The 19,748-nt window shown below is 38.1% G+C and overlaps 1 protein-coding gene across 5 annotated transcripts in view; it reads left to right on the top strand.

Annotated features, from left to right (window-relative positions):
* The window catches only part of SYTL2 (synaptotagmin like 2), a 52,948-nt gene that overhangs the window by 20,138 nt on the left and 13,062 nt on the right, over nucleotides 1-19,748 (top strand). For 3 of the 5 annotated variants that reach the window (XM_057364055.1, XM_057364056.1, XM_057364054.1), the window contains exons 4-9: nucleotides 4,220-4,368; nucleotides 6,426-6,564; nucleotides 12,290-12,353; nucleotides 12,919-13,018; nucleotides 14,034-14,930; nucleotides 15,543-17,228. In XM_057364055.1, the coding sequence (XP_057220038.1) occupies nucleotides 4,220-4,368; nucleotides 6,426-6,564; nucleotides 12,290-12,353; nucleotides 12,919-13,018; nucleotides 14,034-14,930; nucleotides 15,543-17,228 (3,035 nt within the window). The other 2 variants (XM_057364058.1, XM_057364057.1) reach the window with 2 other exon arrangements.

Below are 19,748 nucleotides of genomic sequence, written 5' to 3'. Positions count from 1 at the left end.
GAATGGAGGATTTGTAGATAAGGTATAGTGGTGTCAGGATTCTTAAAGCCTTTATTTTGCTGTTGGACACTTCGATGCTTTTTCCATATGTTTGGAATAGGGTGTGTGAGACCATAATGAGTGTGTCTTTGAGATAAACACAGACCTTGATCTAAATTCTCCTTCATTCATCACGAGGAGTCCCCGAATGTGCTGRCACCACACAGATTCTCCTGTCTGGAAAGCTCAGCTTGAGCTGTCGATTGGGGTATAAGGCAATTAAATAAGGCAGTCATCATGTCTTGCAAATTCTGTGGTGACTTGTAATGCAGACTATGAATAAGTCAGGTGCAGCGGAGGGAATTGAGACACTGAGGAGGTAGCTGAAACCATTTTTAGATACAGGTATGTATTGAAAGATACTCTTGTTTCAAAAATGGAGATGAGTTGTTACCTCTTTGCTCTAATGTGCAGTGACCTATTATAGTAGCCTACAAAGCATAAGGTAAATAATTCKGAATATGGTGATAAGAAGGTTGACAGAGACTGATCATATCAAAGCATATTTTCTGCCTTACAGTGATACCATATGATTTGGCTCAGTATCAGATGTTCCAGAGATGAAGAGGAAAAAAACAATTGATCTATGCATAGATTTTCTGTTTGCCTGCAGAGTAGTGGACAGTTGCTTTRTATTCCTGGTCACTGCAATCTGCATGTACTTACTGCTCTAGGGGAGATGACAAATTTTCYACCTTATTGTAAAACATGTTTCACCTTGGCATATGGAAACATCATGTTAAATAATGGGAATTTGGTCTTATTCAGTCCAAAATCCTCTTTTAAAACTCCTTTTAACTATATACCCTTACTTTCTTGAATTTAATSTTCCTATAGGTGAAATGGGCACTAGCTTCTTTATAACTTTAGGCTGTTTCCCCTTGAAAAACTGCAGCATAGGCTTACTGGCATTTTAATAGAGCGCTGAGGGACCCCAGAATACATACTTRTATCATACATAAAGCTCTTGCTGCATTTTCTCCTAGTTGCAAACTTGGCAACTGAGCCTGCAGTCTGAATCTTAATCTAGATGCATACTAGTTCTTTGATCACCAGGAGAAAAATTTAATGACAGCTTGGTCAGCCTCTCTGTTAACTGGGGAGCTGGCATAGAATCAGCTGCTGGCTTCTAGTCCTGTTGTGGTATGCTGGGAGACAGATGTAGCTGTGAAAAACCATGGCTGCAGTCTGATTCTCCACTGTTCCTTTCAAGGTAAACYGCCATCTAAATCTAATTCTTAGTGGTGAAACAGGCCCACAAAGTTTAAGCAGTTAAATATTACTGCTAAGGCCTCCTCCTATCAAACCTTGAGAAGTCAAGTAATATTGTAAAAATTCCCATTTGTTGCAAAAACAGCTGTTGGAGTTACAAGTCTATGATATATTAGTGAGACAGGAGGCTTAAGAGTGTTTTTTTGTTTGTTTTTTGGTTTTTTTTTGTTTTTTTGGTTTTTTTTTTTTTTTTTTTTTTTTTTTTTTTTTTTTTTTTTTTTTTTTTTTTTTTTTTTTTTTGCTGTCAAGACCTAGAATTGTCTTTCTGATAAGGGAAATATGTTTGTTTGTGGCTTGGGAAAGCCTGGGAATAGCTTTAATACTTAAGTTGCTCTTAGTTCCTAAAAAAATTSGGACTGGGAGATCAAACACCTCTCTTGAAAAGGTAAGCCAAGCTTACTCCAAGATGAGAAGGCATAAGTATGTTGYAAGTCAGCTGATATGAGCACCTGTCAGTTCTTACCGTACCAACCCTATCAGCCAGACAGGTGATTTGTAAAGGAAGGGCTGTGTGAATTGAAAGCACATTTATACCTTTGTTAGCAAGCATAATTATCTCCCAAAGTCTAAAAGGCCCATTGAAGTGATGGAGTTAGGGTTCACATTCATAGGCAGCAGAGGTGGGAGCAAGGTGTTTAACGCTCAYTTCCAGACAAAATGAGACCTCTGTTGGTCATGGGTGACATTTAAAGAGTCGACAACTCTGCCAAATCCATGCTTCTTTCTCTGTCTGGTTGCTCACAGGCTGCAGCTCTGAGCGTTCTGCAGTCAGGTAACCAGGCTGCAGCAGCTGAGGGGCCGTGATCTTGTTCCCTTTCCACAGCCCCACTGAGCTTCCTCGGCTCTGAGCTGACTTGTAAAGGTTTCTGACCACACCCCAGTTTCAGTGGCTGAATACAAAGGGGAGAGGGGTGAGCAGTGTCTGGGGCGAAAGGATTGAGTCAAACAGGGTGAGGGCATTGAACACTTGTCCTGTGACTCAGTACCCTCCCACTAGAGAACCCTTGTCATATGTCATCATACTGCCCCGGAGCAATTGCTAGGGTCAGAGCTCTGCTGCCCTGCAGGCTGTACAAATAGCTGAAAAGCCGGTCCCTAGCCCTSAGGGGCATCACTTGTGAGAAGACAAATAACACGTGTGAAAGAAGGTGAAAGGGAGAAGCAGTCACCTGTGTAAAAAATTTGCGTGTTCTACATTTCCACTCTTCCTGCTGACTGCATTTATAAACTGAGTAATATATTTGCTGGAGAACAAATGAAAGCTACYACTGTGTTCCTGCTTCAGCTTAGAACTCCTGCTTACGAGAAGTGCCTATTCTGGCCCTTAAAAAAAAGCACAGAGGAAGGGAAAAAAATTCAATAGCCCAGTAATGCTATGGACTGTTGAATCTTGGCATTAAAAATGTCAATGGTAACCTCAACATCTGGCAGCCTAAACTGTATGCAGTATATTTGAGGCACACCTAGAAGGGACTGATTTTTGACAGTACTTTCAAAATGAAGTTTTAAATATTTAAATTCTAATATATCTGATGCATTCAAATAAGGCTTTTCATATCTGGCCATACAAAGATAGAGGAGAAGTTGATTGACAGATGAGAATGGTCTGTCTTACTGTGAGTGGGACTAGCTCAGTGTCCTTTCTCTGCTGTGAATTATTGTCTGTACTTGACAGTCAAATCTGCAATCTATAATAAAAGGGCTGGCATCAGAGATATTTGATTGCACCAGAAGTTCTGTCCCCATGCTCATGAGAAATGTCAAAGGATTGTGAACCTCCTTGGGGTTGGGCTAGATGATCTTTAAAGGTCCCTCCCAACCCATTCATAATTGTCCATCAGGCCTGTGAAAAACAGCACCATTCCATGGCAACRTGGGCTATGCTTAGCCTTCAAGTCTCAGTGAATGGATGTGGTTTGATTTCTCCCTAGAGCTCTGTCGTTAGCTTATTTCACTGAAGGAAAGGACATAAATGGAAAAGAAGATGAAGCATGACCTGACTTTGTTTTGTTTAAGTACTCTCTAAATCTGTGTGRTAACTTCCCTGATCTGCAGGTTAGTCTCCAGGCCATGTAGAGGCATATTCCTAATGTGTTACATRCCTAACAAAGAAAGAAAACATCCTCTCAAATTGCCCACAGCAACAACTTATTCTGTTAAAGCATGCTTCATAAAAGCAGGGAAACACTGAAGCCTAAAATCAATTTATTAAAAATTTTTCTCCCAGTATTTAAAATGGCTGCAGTTTACATGATGGATATATGTACATTAATAAAATAAATGACACAAGTTTATTTTGTGGTTTCTTCCATGTGATGATGTCTTTCTTTGTAAGTCATTATATTCATGTAAGGATTTTTGTGTAAYTTATGGAAAAAATGGCACCATGCTTCCACTGCACATTTGGAGTATGTGTGTAAAAGCAGTGCCATAAGAAAACCATGAAAAGGCATCTTCTGAGCCCCAAAATAGCCATGCTCCTGATTTTGTAGTAGTAGAGACTTTTAATGCTGTTCTACTAGCTTACCTCAATTTTAATCTTGGAAAATATGTCTTTGAAAGCAGGAAATCAAGATCTGCAGTTACTGGAGACTTCTCCAGTGCTGTTTCTGCTTGAATGTTTATCATAGCAAAGTTTGGGGKTTTTTACAGAATTACCCTTAAGAGCATAGGTTGAAGTAACAAGGCTGAAGGTCTTCCCTTTCCAGCTCATTGTCATTCTTTATAATTAAATAAGGAGAGTTTCCATCAGAAGATAGAAATAGCATGTCGAGTCAGTGTTTCAAAACCCCAAAAAACAAACAAAACAAAAAACAAGCAACCAAAAACATCTGACTTTTTTTTTGTTTACATGAGTAAGTACATGAAATATGCTTATATCACATTTATTCATTTTTCTCTTCCTCAGGCAYTTACCAGAAAAAATCAAAGATGATGTTCAGCTAAAGAATATGAGTGGGCAGTGGTTTTATGAGGCCAAGTCGAAGAGGCACAGAGATAAGATCCATGGAGCAGATATTATCAGAGCTTCCATGCGCAGGAGGCCTGCCACGATTGGTAAGCATTTGCTTTGTGCTTTATTTTAGAAAGGCTGCCTCTTCCTTTGCTAACCTCAGATAATGCTGTCTGTGAAATACAAGAATATTGGTGTCTCTACAAGTGGAAAGAGCTGCAAAAAAGAGACTTCTTATGTAATTTACAGTGTAAGCTTTCCTCTCCTCCAATGCTGTATATGAGAGAGAGGCGAAGGTTAACAGAAGGGACTGGCTTGTGTTTATGTGTAGGATTAAAAGCTTTCGGCACTCCTGGACTCCTTGTTTCCATTTCTGAGAGAGTTATTTAAGAACATAGAAAGAATCCAAGATTTGGAAATTCATGTTAAAGAGCAATTTCCTCAGATTTCGGGTACTTGGTTCAAGACCTTTGAGGCYTAATGGCAGGCATTACAAGCTAGAGATGGTGGTTATAACTAACTGAAATGCATGTGCTGAAACCTCTGGCTGCTGTAACTGGCACCCTGTGTCCACATGACTTTTAAATGCACCCAGCATCCCCATGTCATGGTGGGTGCCCTGGTCACCATTAACTGTCCCTGGAAGAGGGAGTGAGTGGTCAATCTGTATTCACAAAAATATATAATATCCAGGATTTTTTAGACCCTCCATTATAAGTTTCTCAGCAAATGACTTTTAAATCTTAAGTATCCTGGTCTATTTTGTCACTTGGTACAGAAAATGATTTTTTTCTTAGCAAAACTGACCTACAATCCCCTCTTAACCTCCTCTAGTTTGACTAAGTCCTTTTGATTTAGAAGGGCAAGACTTACATTATTCTTATCAGATTGTACTGCTGTTTGTACTATTTAGTTTTTTAARTTCTGTCAAGGGATTTTGCCACATGCTAGTGAAGCAACTAAGGTACTTCTCTCCATACTGTGGCTGGACTACAGTTTGCTGCTTTATATAGGTTTTGTAACTACAAGTTAGCCTTGTTCTCTTCTCTCTAACCCCGTAACATAGCACCTTCTCAATTTCTGTCAGAGAAATGGGTTTGAATAATGTCAGTTTAGTCAGTTTGAGGTTACCATTTTGAGTCAAATTAACAAGAAAAGGCTTGAAACAACAGAATGCAGAAGAAGGCATAGTTGGTTAGTGTGGTGTGTTTGTAATTTCGGCTGATTTTGAGCTTGAAGATTATGAAAATCAGCTGTAAAATTCTAGCTAAATTTCATAGTACTCATAGCTTAACGCTTAAAAGCCATATTACCTTAAAGGAAGGTTAGTTAATCCTAATCTTATTATTTGAGATTACAAAGGGACATATTGGAACTGTGTGCAATTGCTTGGTTTCARTGACTCCGGAGATGGCAAGATATTTTTGCTCACAGTTATAGATAGCAAAAGTGCAAATAAAAATCATCCTTATTTTTGCACACTAAGAAATTCTTCACTTTTAAACTGTTGCTCAAATGTAAAAAGAGTAGAGGAAATAATGTAATGTTTTTGCTCTGAAAGGTGTTATCAGAATAGTATTTTGTCCCACCCTAAAAAGAAATGCAAATACATTTGGATTTGCTGAATGAGGTGGGGCTTTTTTTTGTTTGGATTTTTTATACTTACCTTTTTAACTTCTTGTGGTATTTCTGTCCATGAAGGATTAACCACTTGCTTAAGTATTACCATCTTCCAGTTTACTGCTTAGGAAGGGAGTAATTGATTGGACTAACTCAATTTCAATGTATTTTCAGTTTCCTATAGTTTAACTGTTTTTGCTTCCTCAGGACACTGAGAGCGAACTTTCAATATTTGTTTTACAGCAAGCACTACAGGATCAGTTTTTACCAGGGTTCTTGTAGAAAACACCTAATTTAGGGTCATTTTAAGGTGTAAACCAGATGTATCTGGAGTAGTACAATGAAGTATTCAGAACAATATTTGACATTTTTAGTAGCATTAAAAAGGTATCCTTCAGAAGACACCAGATGTGCTTCTGAAAACAACTCAAGTATAGTGGACTTCAGAAACAGCTGTAAGACTAAATGCAAATACTTGTACTTCCTAAGAAATCGTGTATGGACATATGGGAAACAACAGTATTCTTGTTTCCTTCTTTAGCTGAAGTGGCTCAGAACAAAACTAGCAAAGCMAAGATCAGCTGGGTGAACAATGTTAATAAAGAAGTCATTGTGCCACCAGATCTACATAGTATTGTGGAACATCAAGAACAACAACAACAACTGAAAACTAGTTCAAGGTAAGCTGTCTGTGTAATCACTCTTAGAATGTATATMTATGGACTAGTGAAACTTTTGATCTGTAAGTTGCACCCAAAATATCATACTTATCTCTTATTTCAAAGGTCACCAGATGTTCCCTCAGAATTGTCCAAGAAACCTGTGCATCTGAAAGGCAGACAGTCATGCATTGTTCTGTATTTGAATGCAGAACAATTAACAATCTTCTGATTGCCTTTCTCAGAAAAAAATGACAATCAAGTATAGAATGCTCCCACACATGTTCTCATGTCACAATTTATTTTGGTTCCTTGAAGTGAGACCTGGATTTTCTAATTAGACTGTCTGGCCATGATAAATACTCTGCAGTCAGTACTGAGGGGATGATAACCTCTGCATCGTTTCATTCAGTTAGTAAATGAGACCATACTGTTGATATGGCCTGAATTTTAAGCTTGGATCACAGATTACTGAGGCTGGAAAAAGCCTGTAARATCATCAAATCCAACCATTAACCCAGCACTGCCAAGGCCACCAGTAAACCATACCCCCAAGTGCCACATTCACRTGTGTTTTGAACACTTCMYATCACATGAAGAATTGGAGACTAAGAAATTGCTGTTAAGGATTTTCCAGATTATTGRGAATGTAGTTTAAGCCTTCTGAGACTTTTTAAGGAGACTGAACATATTTCAGGTGGAAAGAACTAGAATCTTTATATACCTGCAGAAAATTAATCAGATTCTACCATGAAAAGTAAATGTCTTTCTGGTGTGGAGAAGCTTCCTTTCAGAATAAGATCAGACAGTAAACTTGGATAAGCCTGAATTACTATAGTTGTCAGGAGGGCTGGATGATRAATGATTTCTGAACCACAAAGGATTTTGTTTTAAATCACTTTATCTCAAATCTGTAAATGTCTCAAACAATTTGATTTTGCTTTGAAATTGCCTGAGTTGATTTCTGAGACAGACATGTATTCTCTTTAAAATACCTACATGTAATTCATTGGCTGTGTTAAAAACTTTCAAAAAGCCTACATTTGAGAAGGAAAGTGGTGAGCAAGCTGGAGTCAGAGCAGGTGAAAGTGAAATATCTATAAGTGGCCAGATTCCTCAACAGGATTGAGGAAACAAGAACCAGGGTGTAACCCAGATAGCCATTGTTTGTGCTTGTAGTGAACAGAGTGAGATAAGAACCAGAGTTACTTCTTAGGGTGACTGTTTTACTTATGATTGTGCCATTGATCAGCTCTGTAACCTTTCACTTTCTTGTCTGTCTTCTGAATTCTTTTCAGTACTTCATCTGTTTTTTCTTTGCAGTAAGGCTTGTCTCCTCCTATGCATTTATTCCTAATAGTAATTGAACCTTTCACTTTCGTGGYCTGCAAACTGGGCATGCACAGTCACAGAGAATGGCAGCAAAGGTTGGTGTGAGTCTTAACAACTCTGGCTTGTATTACTGGTCTTTCTTATATTTTATCACTATCAGTGAACTCAGAGGAATTTGTTTTGACCATATCTGAAATTGTGCTGAAAAAGGTAAAATAAACTGTGGTCTTATAGACTCCCCAAAAATGAAGTTGTACAAAAGAGATGGTCAAGACTGATTATCACAAGGCAGAGCTCTGTTTTCCCTCCAGCCCAAGTTTACTGATGTGCTGACAGAGCAAGTTGTTACTAAATGTAGGTTTTTTGCAGGTGGCTTTTACTTTCATGGAATTGTTATGAAGATATTTCTTAAAGAACAGTACAAGATATGCTGCTGTTCAATATATCTCTTAGAATATTTTGCATGTCATCTTGTACATCAGGAAAATAAGAGAATACATTTAAAGATGCACAGCCTTATAATGCTGTTTTTGTCATTACAACTCTCGTGAACAGTGTGTGATTTATAAGGTATAATAGATTTCACAGTCTGCCAGGGCAGCCTTTTTGAACATACAGAACACAGCAAGAATATGAATATGTAGACAATTTTTTTCAGTAAGACCAAATTGGTAGTAGTCTTCAGCTTGAAGTGATTTGGTGACTTATTTCAGCTTGCAGCCATAGCTTGATAATTACTCTTCCTTTCTGTTCTCTTGGTACTGGAATTTGAAAGAGACTGGTGTGGCATAACTGTGGGCCTGTCTGTAATAGCAGAAAGAAACACAACGGTGAGAAAGCAGTAACTCCAGCAGCTGGGGTAGGAAGGGAAAGTCTACAAACACTTAATTTGCTGTTAAGATAGTGGAGCCACAAGGAATCAGTGGGCTCTTCCTCTTACAATGCTATAGTCTCAACACAGTCAGAACTAAGAGGAGGAAACAGATTTTCATTCTGGCATTTGGGATTGCATAAAGTCAGTTCACAATTTACAGTGTACARATGCTATCTGTGGTTCAAGCACTAGGAGTTTTAAAGCATTTTGAAGTGATGCTTTAAGAATAAGTTTGTGGGAGTCAAGGGGTTTATGATTTGGTTTTGTTATTCTTTTTCTGCTTCCCCTTCTTTCTCTAAGAATGTGCCTCAGGGCAGCCCTGACTTGCAAGCTTTGGATAAACTACGCAGCTGCTCTCATGAGGATTGGGGCCAGAARTTATGTGATAACAAATTATTCAGAGTACTTCTATTCTGGCACCTGTTCTTAAAGCAAAACAATTCTTACTGAGTCTAACAAAAGTTAAATTCTGGTAGATCTGTTTTTAAACTGCTAGGAATAAAATCCAACCCTGAGGCCAGCTGCTGTTGAATCATGGCGCTGCTATATTAGGTGGAGCAAAAATATTCTTAAAATTAGCGTAGTGACCTTTATCACCACACCCCAAATATCTAAATTCTATAATGAAGCTATGAATTATTTCTTTCTTGAGTGTTATATCATTGTGATAATTTTCTTGCATACCAGAGCTTTTACAGGCCACGTGTGGGAAGTGTCTTTGGAGGTGTAACCTTGAACAGAATGAGTTTCCAAAGGTGACTCACACTGTCAATATCACCTCTGTCTAGTGATGCCATCTGTCTCTATGCTGAATCTCAAAAAATGGGGGGGGTTATCTTTGAAATTAAGATTTTCTTCCTTAATCTAGAAGGTATTCTTTAACAACATTGAGCAGGTGGCAAGTGTGGGTCCTGGAGTTCAGCAAGGTGGAAACTTGCACAGATGTGTTGATTTTTAAAATCCATGTATTGACAATGCCTGCACATCTATAACCCTTTTCTCTAGTTTTGCTCCTGCCTTTGCCTTGTTGATTCAGTCTGTACGGGTTTGGGCCTTCATTGTGGTTCTTTCTTCATTTTGCTGAGTTGAAATTTTTAAAATCTTTTGAATTTTTAAAATCTTTTTTTAATCTATCAGTTTGACCTCATGCATGCTTAGAGTAGCCTTGTGAATGCAGCATATCTGAGAATTGTTTCTTCAATTTWCCTACCTGTGTGGGTTGTGGGTAAGCTAATGTTCAGAACCTTTGTTGTAAAACTTAGTTATAGGATCCTAGCTGCTGTTTTTCCTCTGCTTTGTTTTATTTAGAGCAGAGCTTTCAGTATGTAATGCCAAGTTAATGATCTTTAATTCTTCTATGGTAAATCCAAAGGAGCATTGCATTAAAGATTGGAAGACTATGCTTTACTGAACACACACAAAGTTACTTCTCCACCTGTAAAAACTATGTTGAAGAATGTCTTACCAGTTTCTTGCAGCCCAGGGAGCATAATGGTATTTCCCTTGCTTAAAATGAATGAAGGGTGCTTGAAGTATCCATCATCTAGGCTTTAAAAATAAAAATCATGATTTTCCTGTTCAGTAGTAGATGATGCAGACAAGACACAAAGTACAGGAACACATAGGTGCTCTCAAAAACATAAGTGCTTTATAAAAGCAGGAAAACAAACCTCAATTTCTGTAGTATTTTGTATGTATGTGTATTTTCACACTTAAAGAATGTATTTGATCTAATGTTAAAAATCATGTAGAAAAAAATGTGGAAGGGTATTTTTGATAAGAACTGGAAGTTACAACATTTAGCTCTTTGAGAATTAGAATTTCTTTTCTTATTTGGGATCAGCAAAGAATAGAAAGAACAATAGTTATCTGTTAGTAATCTGGTGTGTGCTTATAAGAGCTGCCACAGTTATTGTCTTACAAAAATGTAAGAACAGTTTATTTTTCACCCCTGTGATAGATTCTGTTACAAGATCAGCTCATACCTGACCTCTATCGCTATGCATGGTGGTATATGTCTTAAAGACAGTGTTAAATCAATAGAGCAAGGAAGAGGTATAGAAGTTTATAGTTCAGATTGTGACTAGTATTTTTTTGCTGGCTTTGTTCACACTGCTAATTATGGTCATTTTATCTTCTCCATAATGATGTTTTCCTTTTGAATAATGYAAGTGATGTCAGTTCTCAGATGGACTTAGCAATCCAGAGGCAAATAGCCTTTCAAGGGTGACTGCCAGACTTTTAATTTTTTTTTATTTCCTCTAAACTTTGAAGTTAACTGTACTGCACCCTAGAGAAGAATGGGAAAGTTATTCTCCCCTCAGGAGAGTAGACTGCTACCAATTACCAGACTGGAGAGATCTTTGTCAATGCAAGGAGGCGAATCTGAAACTTAATGGAGCTGGATGCTGTTTCTTATCCTGAGATATCTCATGGCTCTTCTACTTACCACTTTAAAATCTTTCCACATGCAACAAACATCACTGAACAAAGAAATATTCAGTTTGGGGATCTCTTTGTGTATCTATGTTGGAAAAACCATAGGAGTTGCTTTCTTTCCCAGCCTGAGATCTATTTCCTATCTGGAGAATATAATTTTTTTCTGCCTCGTGCTGTTGTGCCCACCCCAAAATCATAAGCATGTATGCTGATTAGTGGGAGTGTTTTCTATATAAAATTAGGATACCAAATATGGTTGTTATGTGAAGCCCATATTGAAATACATGTCTAAATTCTGTCTTCAAAAGCCAAATATTTTTTAGGTAAACTCAAATTATAAAAAATCCGATTGGGAAAAAACCTTTAATCATTCTGCAATAGATGCAATATTTAATGAGATAATATAGGAGCTGTCTCTTCCTGCTGTTTCAATTTCTCTGTATCTGGTTATATTTAGTATTCCAGGTAATAATTATTTCATTTATGCTATCAAACCACAAATTYTATAAATCTCAGTTGAAAAAATATTTTATCAACTGTACCTCTGAGGGGATCTRTTGTCATCTGTGAAGTCACATCTTTGCTACGGTGGTGATGGGGTTCCTCTTTTTTCTGAYTGTGACACTTAGCAAAATTTTATTTTTAATCAGATTTTGACACTTTCCTCCACTTTGATTTCATTCCTAGAAGTACAAATGTAGGATAAGGATGGAGATGGCAACTCTGRTATTGTTTGGAGAGTAGCTATATATACTGTATTTATAGTAAATGTAAAATTTATATTTATATCTATTTTTATAAAGCTTGCTCAAACATCTAGAATGTATAAAATTTACAGTTTTTATCATGCCAAGTAACAATTGTGTTGAATTCTTTAACAAGTAAATAATTTTACAAGGAAGCAAAGCAGCAAGAATATCCCCTTTGCTATGGGAATGAGATCCTTTTGTTCTGTATCTGATGAGAACAGGCTAAATAGAAAAAATCAGATGCCAAGAGGTTATGTTTGAGTATGTATAGATGAATGTTTGTTTTGCTTTTTCAAAAATGCTCAAAGTAATTTCCTGATTGCTGAAGTTGTTACACAATTTTCCTTCACAGTTCTAAAGAAGTAACCTCTGTGTTAGACAAACCAGGGGAAAGACCTATGAAGGCAACCATAAAGGTATGACTGATATTAAATATGGTGGAAGTTATTTGCTTCAGTGGTAAAAATAAGGAGAAAGAGGAGAAAGATAATAATTTGTAAAAAAAGGGGTATTTTTTTTTGTTTGTTTGTTTTGGAGGGAAATGGAAACCACTAAAGGTTCAGCAGCTATAGTACAGCTACACCTATAACTGGTGGCTGTTTTTTCTTGTCATTATTTCCAATCTGTTCAGCTACTGAAAGGGATTGGCCAGCTGTGTTCTAGTATCAYAGAATTAGAGATAAAATTATTTAACTTGCAACAGCTTGGGATTTTCAAGTGTCTTTAAGTGGTGGCTTATCTCTCTTGTTGGTGACTTCAAAAGAACAAGATGAGGCTATTGTTGGCGCTTCTGATAGTTTCCTGGTTCATATTGTTTAGGTTTTTTGTCATGTATCCAGTTTAAGAGGTATGTTTTCAGACTCTGCTGATAGGTTATTGAGGAAATCACTACACAATCAGAAGTCTATACTGATGTTAGAAAATGACTGCAACAGTAATGTGGTGGGGTTTTTTNNNNTTTTTTTTTTTTTTTTTTTTTAGCAAAGGAGAAATCCATTTAATTCCATGGCATCAGGTGATGACTGGAACAGTGGGGAATCAGAAAACAGACTGGCCATTGTACCTCAGCTATCAAAGAAGGGTAAATGTACTTATTTARCAATTGACTGTGAATTTCCTGTAGATTTACAGGAATGTAAATTATTTTTACTTTCATTGCTTTTTCTGAAAGAGATTAAAACCCTTTTTGTCTTAAACTAGTTCACAACTCCTAATAGTTAYTTCAAACCTTACCTGAACCATGTGAATATCCTCAGGAAATGGGTGTAGACATAAGTAAATGGATTTTGTATCCTTTCTTTTACTCACAGTTCTAGTCAATACTAAACACTCCATCTGAGAGGGCTGTTTGTCCTGAATTGCTGATAAGAGGACAGTGAAATTTCCTTGAATTTGGCATAGCTGTTTTTGTGACCTTCTAATCATTGCTGCTAATTAGCTTGACAGAAGCAGCCTAGCTCTTTGGTGTGTATTTTTCTCCTTTGTTTTCTTAGTCCTGTTTGTTATCCTCCCTTTCCAGCAATATTCTCTGCAAGGAAGYTGATGAGTGATGATATGTCACAATACAGGCATTTGAAGTTGTAATTTAGAGTCATGTGTGGATATAACTCTCCTGTCTCTGCTGTGAAGCATGCTAATATGAAAAAGAAAGGTTTGCATAGTAGGAATAAATTCCCCTTCATCTCCCTGCCAGGAGATTATTTCTGCATTTGCCTTGTTCCATAGACTGTGGAAATAGCCARTTTCCCTTTTTGCAGGTTGCTGTTTATGTTCTGATCCTGAAGAGGTGTATATGTATTCAAAAGCTGCCCTTCCCTGCAAACTTAGCCCCTTGGAGGATTAATGCTGATAAAAAATTCGGTGTGACCTCTATCTTCAGTATCATAAAATAGTTAATGTTTCTAAAATTAGATATAACTCCATGCTTTTAATTTGCTAAAAATTTCAACACCTGTGTAAAATTTCTGGCTATGTTTTCTCTGCAGTTGTTTTTGATAAACTAGTATAATCACTGCATTCTAGATCTGCACTGTCATATCTTTCTGTTTATACTGGCAAATGCCATGTAAACTCATAAGCTCTTCTATGTCTTACAGAAATTTTGTCACTGTCAGAAGAGAGCCCAACTAAATCAAACTTACAAAATGATGAAACAGAGAAATCTAAGAAGCCTTCTGCAAAACTTACTGATGAATCTCAGAATGAAGTAATCAAGCGTCCTGTCCCAAAAGCGAGAAAATTAATTCCCAAAGCAGCAGATTCTGGGTCACACAAAGAGGACTTTGTTCCTCAACCAACCAAGGAGACTGAGAGGATTAATGGCATTGGTACTCCACCCAGGGGCATTCTGAAGCGCAGCTCAAGCTCAAGTTCCACTGACTCAGAAGTTCGTGTCAATCAGATGTTAGATGTTCAGAAAAAGAATGGACTTTCTACTGCAACTATTTTTGAARGAGAAGGTGAGAAGAGCTCTATTACGGCAGAAGCAGAAGACTCCATGCAAAATTCACTGGAAAAACTAAAACAAGTGAGGTTCTCATCTAGCCCAGGTGAAGGAAAACCTCTGCAAAGCCCACAGCTACACCCTGGTAAAGAAAGWGCAGAGAATGATTTGTTAAAACCTCACCAAAAAAAGAGTGGAAATCATGCTGTTCAATCAGATTCACTTGGGGATAAGCAAATTTCTGCTGCAAAGCCTTTGGAAACATATTCATCAGCTTTACAAATGAAAACAATAGATGGCTTACAAGAAGACACATCTACATCCAGCACTTGTGACACTAACAGATCAGTCTTCCCAGTTAGTGAAATCTTCCAGACAAAAATGGTTACTCCCAAGAAACCTGGAACTCCCAAGAAACCTGAWACTCCACAGAAGACCTCCATCAATAGTCTGTCAAATAGCAATAACGAACAGAGTGTTGATGAGACATGGGAAAATAAATCCAACCAGATCTTGAGCCATGAATCAAAGCCACACAAAAATTTTACTGGTGAGTAAATTAAGAGACTAATAGGATAGCAGAATGGAATGAAATAGGATATAGCACGTATTTCTTAATGCTGATAACTTGTATCTAGCAATTACCAACTAAGAAGCAGAAATAGTAGTAATGTGCTACATACTGCAGTATTAAATCACCATTTAAAAAAAATACTTTTATGATCTTTTATTGGTAATCTTGTCAAAGCSTGTATAGGCACCTCTTTTGTGGGTGATATTTTAGTGTAGTGCTGTCAGTTGTCCTTGGGAGTCATTCAGTTGTGACTTAGGGATTTGCTTTGGGACTAAAACCAAATATGCTGGATTGTCATCCTCTGAATGTGTTGTCATGCCCAGCCTCCTTCAATGTGGGCATTTCCTTTAAAAATCCAACTCATCTTGTTGGATTGGACCCTCAAAAGCAATGATTCCAGTAGGATGTCTCAGAGCAGGAATATTCTTCACTCTGTTGCACATGGTATGGCTCTTTCCAAAAACATAAGGACAGAGAACTCTTTTCCCCACTAAGAGTTGAAAAAAGTTCTGAGAATTTTCTAGATAGACCAAGTATTTTTAGTCATGTGTCTGATTCATAACTCTGATAAGTTTATTTATATTGTAGATGGACATCTTTATGCTAATCCAGAAGCATCTGAGGTGTCCAATACCAATTCTACAAGTCTTCAACAAGGTAAGCCTGGTCTTATTGAGGAGAGAGATGCTAAAACCACTTTCAAGCCTGGCAAACATGCTGATGAACTCATGAAAGTGGACGATGAATCTGTATCAAAAGTTTTAGACTGGTTTAAAAGAAGTCCTAGTACTGAAGATGGGGAACTTGTGTCAATGAGATCCCAAGGCAGGGAGCCCAGARAGGACGTGGACCTGTCAACCAGACCAGCAGTTCTTCCTACAGAACACAGTGGGCCAGGCATGCAGGGAAAAACAGAATATACAGAAGAATTACTGTTTGGAAAGACTAAACAACGGAACAATATTTCATCTGCATCATTTACTTCAAAAAACACACAGCTGTTAAAGGAGAGGAAGCCTAAAGCAGGTGAAGAAAATGAGAAGCAAAATGATAAATTACTGACTGAATTTGATTGTACAAGAGTTGAAGAAAAAGAACATGGTCGAGAAATCAAACAACAAAATAAAATATCAAATCTCTTGGAACATCAAGAGCACAAGCTACCAGCTCAGAAATGGGAATCAGAGAAGGCAATACAAGAAAAAAGAAGGATAAGGGAGATCAGAGCATTCTGGGAAAGGGATAAAGCTATCCCCAGTCATGGAGAGAAAGAAGTTAGTACCAATGCTGATGCATCAGGAGGCCGTGCATTGACAGGTCTTGGAGAAAGTGACAAAATAAAACRATCTGCAGTATGTCTACCCAAGGCAYTGTGTGATCAGAGCAAGAGTACRTTAAGAAGTCCTGAACTAAGTTGTKCAAGTCAGACTTCAAGAAACAAAAATCACCACTCTTTTGAGTTTGGACCAGGCCATGCAGTTGGAAAGCCAGAAGGAACATTTCCATCTGATGAAATTCGTGAATGTACAGAAGTCCCAAAAGCCAGCAACTTGCATCCCAGAGCTGATGTCACATCAGCTTCTTCAAAAGGCAAAGACAAAGATGAGAAAGAAACTCTTAAAGGAAAAGTCATTGCTTGTTCCCAACTGAAGCCCAACTTCCAGGTTTTGTCTTTAAAAGAAAAAATGAATGAAAAGTCCAAGAATCAAATTTCAGATCCTTCACAGTTCCAGAGTTTGAGAAAATTCTGGGATACTGGAGCAAAATTCCAGAGTAGCAATGACAGGGAAGATGATTCTTTGCTGAATAACACTAGATCAATAAMCTATGAAAGAAAATCAAAAGAAGATAAAAAAGGCAGAGATAATGTGAGCAAACAACAACAACAAACCCAGACATCTGAGAGAGAAAAAACACAGAAACTGGATTCTGCAGTATGCACAAAGTCTCTAGAATCTCCTACCCTAAAAGATGTGACACACACAAAAAATACAGACTCTCTCCAGCTGGACAGACAACCAATTATCTCAAAGTCCCAGGGAAAGATAGGTCTTCCAGAGCAAGATGTWAGAAAATGTACAGAAAAAAGTATTGTTTCAACGAAAGATCATCATGTATCCTTGCAGCTCCAGTCACCTGGTGATAAAGATGCTTTAAAGGAATCAATAGTAGGTGATAAAATATGTTTACATAAAGAAAAAGGGGAGAACAAGACTACTCCTTTGGATAAAGAGGAAGTTGCAGAGACTGCGGATAAAGTTGTTCTGCCTAAAGGTGAGCTTGATGTATTTGAACCATGTCTAAAGAAATTAGAAAAGGAAGCCTCTGAGGTGTCATGTAGTTTAAACCTAAAAGAAAACATTTTAAAAGGGACACYTTTTCCCTCAAATCAGTGCAAGGTCTTTGCAAGAGCAGGGGAAGACAGTCAGGGTATTTCTCCTGTTGATCAAGGAGAAGAAATAGGCAAAAGTACAGGACAAGTGAATGTGTCATCAGCAGATAAGCATGAGAAAAAACAAAACCTCAGAAAACTATTTAGGGAATTTGAACCTTTGTATCTACAATATCAGGCAGCAGACAGGGATGATAATCTGGAGGGCTCTGAGAGGCCTCTAGCTGGCTTGCAGAACCTTCTTAGAGAAACTTTTGTATCTCAGCCTTTTGAATATAGMAGGGTGGGAATGAAACCATATGATGATACAAATAATACATCACAAACTAACTGCAGTGTAGAATCAGCATGCCAASAAGCTGCTGGTCAGCCTGAAGAGGTCCATGAGATCATAGAAAGGTCTGTTGCCCCATCCAAGGTCAATGGCTTGAGTTCTGCTCTAGAGAGGCTGCTGAAGGAAGCCTCTGAAACACCCCTTCCCGTACCTAAAGGTACTGGTGGCACAGAATGTGGGACTGCTGAGGCACAGGTTAAAAGGACAGTGTATGAACGTGGTGGAGAGATGCCGCAAGAAGTCAGTGAGACCATAGAAAGGTCTRTTGCCCMATCCAGGGTCAATGGCTTGAGTTCTGCTTTAGAGAGGCTCCTGAAGGAGGCCTCTGAAACACCGCCTCCTAAACCCAAACGTGCTGACAGCATCTCTCAGAAGACTGCTGAGGTGGAAGCTAAAGGCATGACTTACAAGCATGGTGAAGAAGTATCACAGGAAATCAGAGAGAYCATAGAAAGGTCTGTTGCCCCATCCAAGGCCAGTGGCTTGAGTTCTGCTTCAGAGAAGCTGCTGAATGAGGCCTCTGAAACATCACCTCCTAAACCCAAACGTGCTGACAGCATGGTACAGAGAACTCTGGAGGCAAAAGCTGAAAGCCCGACCTATCAGCATGATGGAGAGGTAACTCAGGAAATCAGTGAGAACATAGAAAGGTCTGTTGCTCCATCCAAGGCCAGTGGCTTGAATTCTGCTTTAGAGAACCTGCTGAAGGAGGCCTCTGAAATATCCCCTCCTAAACCCAAATGTGCTGACAGCACAATACAGGGGACTGCTGAGGTGGAAGSTGAAGGCATAGCCTATGAACATGATGGAGAGCTGCTGCAGGGAATTGAGGAGGTCACAGCAAGATCTATGCTGTCCAACACTGAATATAGAGGGTCTGACGCTAATTTTCAGAATCTACCAGAAGAGGTCTCTGGAACACCAGCCTCTGTGCTGGAAAGTATGGATAAGAAAATGCACAATAAAATACAGAGTAGTCTAAGTATATATGTTTCACATCAACRAGACAGAGATCATCCTCAAGAAATAAATGAAACAATAAAAAACCCTTCTGTTTCAAATATCACAAAATTTGGTGAGTTCAGTTGCTCTTTAGAAAAAGTTCAAGAAGCATCTGCAGCTTCATCTTCAGTGTCCAAAGATTTATATAAGCAAGAAAAGTTTGGGGATCATAGATTTCCCTCAGAAAAAGAGACTCTAGTCATGACAAGGTCACAGCCGTATCATGCTCTAAGTAGCTTTGATACACAAATGAAGATAGCTCTCGCTGGGGGAGCTCCTGAACAAAATATCAAAGCCTCCATTAATGATCTTGCAGTAAGTGAAATTGAAGCTTCTGGTTTTAAAAGAGATGGAGCTATTAACAACACAGGAGAGAGAAACATGGTTCCAGTTGATCTTCCTATCTTGGAAGGCAAGACCAATATGGTTGCAATCAAACCGCTTGAGATAAATAAAAAAGGGAGGAATGAAAGCACATTCTTGGAGGCACCTGAACAGAATTCAGAATTTCAAGCACCATTGAATTTCAGAAGAACAAGCATAGTACTTAAAGATGAGAGAAACTCCCCACAGTCAGAAGAAGCTCAGTTCTGYCTAATGTCTCAGCATGAGGATCACAATGAAGAGGAAGATGACAACTTAAATTTGGGATCCAAGTTTTCAGATGAAAACTCTGATTCCCACTCTGGAAATAGAAGTTCAACTCGTGAGCTATCTGATTTCTAAAATTCACAGTGCTGAGTTGTTAAACATGGCTACAATTTTTTTTTTTTTTTTTGTATCCAGCTTGATATATGTTAATAGGAAGTCTGTGGGTTTCTTTCTTAATTGAATGATTTGGGCATTTGCTTGGAAGGGGTGGGACCAACTAATTAAGTTTTTTGATTGGAAAGTGTTAACAGACATGCTACATTTGGGTAAGCTTTTGGTAAGGATAGTTTATCAGGATGAATCAGTTCAGTCTTTATGATTTACCCTTTTCTTATCCCATGTGACATTACCTGCAAATTAATAAATTTGTAACACTCMATCTACTAATCCTTTCAAATATACTGGATTAAAAGAG

Source organism: Malurus melanocephalus, unplaced genomic scaffold (genome assembly GCF_030028575.1).
Source record: "Malurus melanocephalus ecotype Western Australia unplaced genomic scaffold, MMel_1.1 scaffold_34, whole genome shotgun sequence".
Classification (NCBI taxonomy): domain Eukaryota; kingdom Metazoa; phylum Chordata; class Aves; order Passeriformes; family Maluridae; genus Malurus; species Malurus melanocephalus.
The sequence above is the reverse complement of the archived record's forward strand: the minus strand, read 5'-3'. Positions and strand labels throughout refer to the sequence as shown.